The sequence below is a fragment of the Alligator mississippiensis genome, chromosome 11, assembly GCF_030867095.1.
Source record: "Alligator mississippiensis isolate rAllMis1 chromosome 11, rAllMis1, whole genome shotgun sequence".
NCBI classification, from domain to species: Eukaryota; Metazoa; Chordata; order Crocodylia; family Alligatoridae; genus Alligator; species Alligator mississippiensis.
Window position 1 is genome coordinate 65330772 of NC_081834.1, and position 7057 is coordinate 65337828.

Genomic DNA, 7057 nt, shown 5'->3' on the forward strand with positions numbered 1-7057 from the left:
GACCTAGAGTATGGATTATTTCAGGGGGAAGCTCTCTGCCTGTCTTGTTAGTATGCCGAACAAGCATATTCAACAAATTAATTGGAATCAGTCTTTCTCAGGTCAAGGCCTAACTACAACACTGTAGACTCCTCCTCGCACCCCAGAACAAAAACTGGAAAATAAGGGTGAACTATTTCATACACTCTTGGTACAGACTACTTCAGCAACTTTCATGTAACTCTGATCCTACAGTGTACCTTTTGAAAAGGCTGAACTGATGATGGCTATGATGGCCCAAATATTCTTTTGGTTAAGGGAGAACTTAATTGTTTACAGGCTAAATGGCCAGGCCAACCAGTGACAGGACAGCAGACTAATTTAACACTCGATTTCCCTTAAACTACAACATGCTTTTCAAATGTTGACAAACATTCATGTGCTTTGTGTTTTCCCCAGTATATTCCCCAGAGCTGCCTTTACATCCTTGTTTCTCAGGCTGTAGATGAGAGGATTTAACATGGGAGTTATGATACCATACTGCATGGAGACAAATGTGTCAAGAACCACTGAAGAGATTGATTTGGGTCTCAGATATCGAAACAAACCAGACCCATAATACAGAACAACCACAGTGAGGTGGGAGCTGCAGGTAGAGAAGGCTTTCCACCTACCCTCAGCAGAGCGTATCCTGAGGATGGCAGAGATGATGCAGATGTAAGAGACCAGGGTGATGGGGAATGACGTGAGAAACACAAACATAGTTGAAACGAGAAATATCATGCTATTAATGGAGGTGTCTGTGCAGGACCTTTCTAGTAGAGATGGGACCTCACAACTGAAGTGGTTCAGTTCCTTGGGGCCACAGAAATGTAAATGTAACACAGGAAAAGTGTTGGTCAGTGCATATATTGTGCCAATCAGCCATGCACCACCCACCAGCCTTATGCGTACTTGCTTATTTATGGTCCCCACATAATGCAGTGGGTCACAGATGGCAGCATAGCGATCATAGGCCATTGCTGAGAGCATGAAAAGTTCTGTAATGGCCACCAGAATAATTAAGGTCATCTGGGCAAGGCAGTCATGGAGAGAAATGATTTTCTTTTCTGCCATCAAATTTTGCAGAATCTTTGGGACAATGATAGAAGAATAGCAAATGTCCAATAGGGATAAATGGAAGAGGAAAAAATACATTGGGGTGTGAAGGCGAATATCAGCTCTTATCACCACCATGATCACCCCATTCCCTAGCACAGTTAGTAGGTATATGAGTAGAAACACCACAAAAAGGAAAGGCTGGAGCTGTGGGTCACTGGAAACGCTGGACAGAACAAAATAGCTGATAGCTGTTTCATTCCCCATGGTCATTTATTCACCAACCTCTGGCCTAGAAAAAGAAATCAATAAATAAACTAAAGATTTACCACTAAGAAAGTGTGCTACTTCATTTTGGGGAAGGAGATCTCTATATAGAGAACTTTGTAATTCTGTCTGAACCTCTGTGTTTCCCAATACCTTTAAACTCAAAATTTATTTTTGATGGTGAGGCTCTTTACAACGAAACAAAGCAAAAACCAAACCAAACAAAAACCAACCTGTCTCAAACCTTGCTTTTTACCCCTTCCTTGTCTTGACGAGGCTCTTGCTACCAAGAAAAAAAAAATAGAACACAAAGAGAAAAAAATAAAACAAAACAGCTTTATCAAATTTGGAGGGGAGGGGAGGGGGGTTTGTTTGTTGGTCTTTTCTGTATTCCTTACATTTGTTTATATAGAACAGAATCCATTTCTTACTTCCTGTTTGATGATGCCAGGAGAAATATTTTATGGAAATTAAATGTCTTCTCAATAAGATAACTATGTAACTGGAAGGGGGGGGGGGGGAAGAGAGTGCAGGTTGGAGAGAAGGAAAGAGGATTGTATTTTCTTTTTTGCTTATTTTTGAGGCTAGAAGCAATGTATCTCTAAAAAACCCCCCCTAAAGCCAAATTATTGTGATATTCATTATGATGACAATATCCTACCCTGGTATACTTGGAGTTTGTTTTTTTTCACAGGACACATCTTGATAGTATCCAAGCAGTGGCTGCTTCAACATATAATAGAAGTCACAGCTTAGAGGTTTAGTGGCCGCTATTTCATCAACATGGGCATTACAAATGAGTGAAGTGTTTCTGTTCACCATATTTAAGGAGCACTCAAAAAAACAACCTTCATCCAGTTTACAAACTCTTCTTATATTGACACAGGTTCGTGATTTCTGCCTTCCCTCAAGAACATTTCCTAGCAGAGCTGCCTCTTGAAGCACTTAGTTTCCCCTTAGACTACCTGGAGAAGATGTATTACAGCCTTTGCAGTACAAGTGACCACCAAATTCTCAGTCTGGAGATCAAATTCCATTTCATCTTATCTATGAGTTGCTTACTTGTCCAAAGCAGGCTATTGAAGTGGCATATTTGAAATTCCCTTTGCAGGCAAGATAGGATAGCCCAGATAGGCACATCACTGAATAGCAATTGCTAACAGCATAATCAGGGTGTCCAGGCTGTGGAAGAAGCTCCCTCCAGAGGTAGTGCAATCACCTACCCTGGAAATCTTCCAGGGGAGACTAAACAGTCACCTTGCTGGGGTCACCTGATCCCCAGTTATCTTTCCAGCTTGGTGCAGGGAGCTGGACCCGATGATCTTCCAAGCTCCCTTCCAGCCTCACAATCTATGAGTCTGAATCAGAGAGAAGCTGACATCAAGGAAATGATTTCTTACCGCAGGTTGAGGATTCACCCACCTAGTAATGCAAGAGCCAAATCATTAGGACACTGGTCTAGTGGGTAGAGGCTAGGCTCCCAGAGGGCATACCTTCTAACCTATCTGCGTTATGTAGGTAGGATTTGAACCAAGTGCCCTTCTCTTGAAACTAGTCCACTGGGCAGCCAAGAAGGAAAAAATATGCAGTACCAGAATGGGATGCTGCCAGAAAGAGGGTGGACTGGTGAAATTAGTGACAGCTCCAAAAGAGAGAGTGCACTGGGTTTTCACTTCTTTTCCCTTCATGCAGTGGGCAAAAGCTGAGAGGCATGGACAGTGTGTTTTCAAAATGCATATCACAAATTACATAGAAATGCAATATGAGAAACTCACCAGCCCTGTAAAATTCCAGAAAATATGAACTGTTAATACTTCCTACTTCATTTTTCTCTTCTGTAAGAATAAGAGAGAAAGAAAGAGAGAGGAGAGAGAGAGAGAGAGTGCACAACATTTTCATATCTATTTTTTTTAAAGTACTATTACTGACTGTTGCTTTCCTGAAAAAAAGAGCATCTTGTACCTTATGGGTGGGAGACATCCAGCACAAATGAATCTGGTGTATTTACATCTCTTCTGTATCACCTGCTTGATTTTTTTTATTCTGATGCCCAGATGGCCAATTAGTTTCTAAGAGAGAATGTTTGCTCCCTTTGGGGCCTGGTCATGAGGTGATTCCCTCCCCTTTCTATGAGTTAGATGAAAAGGATAGGAAATGTCTCAGCTAGGTTCAGTTGTAAGGCTACGAATAGAGCCCATTTTGGCCAGGTAGAAAAGATCTATTCCAGCATCTCAAGGGGATTTCCAGTCTTGGGCTTTTCTCTTATTTTAACATGTTTTGCCTGGAAATATGGTATTGCACCTCACAGCATTGTGATGAGTCATTCTGTGCTTGCTTCCTGCTTGCTGTCTCCTGGACCAGATGCTGTGTCACCACAATTGTGTGGAGCTGCACACACCAACACTGGCCCTCAAATGTATGAGCTTAGACACTGTAATGTCAATGTCTTTAAAATGATAGTGTTATCTTGTTATGAGTCAGTAAGGTTTCCAGATCAATTTGTGACTGGCAAGACTACTGCCCATTTTTCTTGGATTGCCAGTAGTCAGTGGGTGTGTCTACACATTCATTAATGCACAGTAGTTACTGCACATTTAGTTTGGTACTTGCTTAATGGAGTACTGACTAAATGTGCAGTAACCACTGTTACTGCACGGTAGCACCGATGTACGGTTTTTCATGGTTACTGTACAGTAGCCTAATAACACTTCTAAGTAGCTTATTAGCATGGTTTTTTGTTTGTTTGTTTACCAGCACACTACTGCACAGTTTCATTAGGCTACCACACAGTAAGTGCTTTGTGTAATTGTGCCTAGCATCAATGAACCAATAGGAATTTTCATAGATCCCTTTCAGTGACATAACAGGATGTCTTAGGTCTTTCCGTCATGACTATACCACTGTATGGGTTGGTCTATGTGAGATGCTTTACTGTGCAGTAGAGTAGTTTTCTGTACAGTAATCATGCATATCTACACCTGCACATACTTAGCATGCAGTAAACTTCACTGCTCATGAAAAAAATTGCTATCTGTAAGTGCAAGTAGCAAATTTACTTGTAAGTACTTACTGCACAGTAATGCATGTGTAGATGCCAACTGGGAGAAGATTTGCTTCCAGTCAGCCCTGCCACTAGGGTTTCAGATTAAACTCAGCCCCAGGGCCCTGGGGTTGGGACCCTCTCCTGCTCCAGGTCTGGGCTGCCCCTATGGCTGCCCCAGCCCTGTGCCCTTTAAGAGCCTGCAGGCATTTTGAGCCCTAGGGCATAACAGCACAGAGTCTGAGGGGACAGTTGGCTTCTGCTGCCCCTGGACAGGGTGTGGGCCAGCTGTGTCACCCTGCATGCACCATGGCACTATTGCCTGACACCATAGTGCTCTGTGGCCTTCAGGACCATGCCTTCCAAACCTGAAGACTTCTGCAAGCTCCTGTTAGGCCTGCCAGAACCTAGGTTCATCTGCAGGCATCTCCTGGCCACAGAGGCCAGCACCAGCTGCTGACAGCTAACCCGCAGCAGCCTGCCCAGACCCTGCAAGTACTGCGGGGCATTACTTCACTGCATGGCTCCTAGTTCCATGCTGTAACCCTGCACTAGGCACTGCAGGTAGCTCCCCAGGCCCAGCAGCACAGGTGGTACAGTCACACAGAGGCCTGGAGAGCAAGTGCAGGAGCTCCGATGGCATATTCACTGATGCCATACACTGCCATCCAGAGCCCCAACTAGTCACAGGAGGAGACTGGTGACCTCATGGCACTGTAGGGTGAGGTAGAGGTGCAGCAGCAGTCCGTGAGGTGTGGGCCGTCTGAGGTCCATGTCTAAGAGGGGCTATGAGGTTGGATTCAGGAACATGGGCATGATCCGTTGGCAGAGCAGTGCTGCATAAAGATCAAGGCCCTGTGGGCACAGTGGGTCACCATTACGAATCACAATCATTGGTCAGGAAGCGCTCACAAGTCCATGCCCTTTATGTGGCAACTGGATGCCATTCTTGCTCCCTGGGACCCAGGCCATAGCCATGCTGTGTACAGCAGCACAGTCAGCCTGCCCAAGCCTTCACTGTGGCCTGGCACCCATGTTCATGTGTCATTGGGGAGGGACCCTCAGGGCACCAGCAGCCTGTCCTGCTGAGCTCCCTGGCTAGAGCCTCCACCTGAACCTCAGGGAGCCCAGGTAAGCAGATGCCCAGACAGCATTGCAGTCTCAGTCCTAGGCATGAGACATGGCTAGCCATACCATCTCCGGTTGCCAGCATCACCAGATCCTCCCCAGGGGGGCCTGGCCCAGGAACATATATGCTATGCCCATCACCTGACAAGTCTATTGGAAGCTGCACACCATGGTGACCAGCCAATACTGACTGGAGCCACTAGGCATGCCAGCCCTGCTGCTATGGTAAGCCTAGCACTGGGGGTAGGGACCTCCCCACCTGGGCACCCAGCCCATCTCCTTGGCCCCATCTCCTTGCCTGGCCTGGCTGCACCCCACTTTTCCCCAGGTTCTGCCACCACAGCATACAGGCAGGTAGGATACAGTGAAAAACTTTGTTGAGAAGCCCATACCCCCACAGCTAGGCAGCCATGGGCCTCTGACATTCCAAGGAAAGCATCAGTGCTGTTGGTGATGTCCTCTTTAGCTGTGGGAGATTCAGACATGTAGCAGAGCCACATATAGGCCTCCAGGCAGTGAAAGAGATTGCAGGACAGCCTGGGTTTTCCCTGTGCACTGTTGATGTTCAGGGCACAATGGTAACTACACAGGTTCACATGGGACACCATAGGAATCATCATCAGCAGAGTGTAGTGGGTTGGGCACCCTCAGTATGTGCAAACCGGTCCTCATGCAACACCTGGGACATGTTCAGCAGGGGCACTGTCATGGAGCAGTGCTGGGGGACGGGGTCACCCTGGGGCGCCTTCCTGGAGAGGCCACCTGAAGGTAGGGTGGGGGTGTGGGTAGCTCCTTCTTGTCCTCTGGGATCCCCAAACCCCCCAAGCCTGTGTTCTATGGTCTTGGCAGCAGCACAGAAAACAGGCTGACCTGCAGGAGGAGAAGGGAGGAAGCAGGGTCTGGAGCCATGGCAGCGGATGCTGCCAGGCACCTAGCTTGTTCCAGCCTGGGAAGGGGGTGGGATAGGTAGGCTTCCTGTGGCCAGCACCCCATGGCTTACCAGGCCCTGGGGAGTGAGTGGGCATGGTGGCCTTAGCTGGTGGCTGCCTGGGACCAGGCCTGCCCAGCTGATTTACCATGAGCCCTTGCCACCTGTGAATGCCCAACCCCCATATAAGGCTGGACACCGCATGACCCCTGGCACAGAGCACCTCAGAAAGGTTGTATAATCTCACAAACAGCTTTTTTCTCATGGTTCTGCAGTTGCACAAGGGGGAGAGGCCACAGTTGGCAACCAGAATGTGGTCTCAGGGTCACCACCATCCATAGTTGATGCCCTGGGAATGCATCAGCTCTACAGGAGGAGGATCCAAGATTAGACCATTTTCCTGGACCATCTGGTGATGGTCATGGGGTACCAGCAGGTAGATGTGTGGATGTGGCAGGAAGAAGACATTGCCAGCAGGACAGATGGTGGAAGGAGAACATGACCCACAACAATGCACAGGACAAGCTCAAGAAGGTGCAAGGCTGGCACAAGGAAAAACAGGACCAGATGGACTGGGAGTTCAGGGCACAGCTCCTTGCCATGGAGTGTGAATGCAT

The 7057-nt window shown here is 47.2% G+C and overlaps 1 protein-coding gene across 1 annotated transcript; it reads right to left on the bottom strand.

Moving 5' to 3' along the window:
• Positions 1-368: 368 nt before the first annotated feature.
• Positions 369-1350, bottom strand: LOC106738425 (olfactory receptor 8S1-like). Its single transcript, XM_014593494.2, has one exon. It carries the CDS (start codon positions 1348-1350, stop codon positions 415-417), a length of 936 nt encoding a protein of 311 aa, XP_014448980.1. The 3' UTR covers positions 369-414.
• Between the last annotated feature and the right edge of the window lie 5707 nt (positions 1351-7057).

What these genes read in the sequence shown, in the direction of transcription:
- LOC106738425 (XM_014593494.2), bottom strand. Translation starts at nt 1,350, where the DNA reads ATGACCATGGGGAATGAAACAGCTATCAGCTATTTTGTTCTGTCCAGC.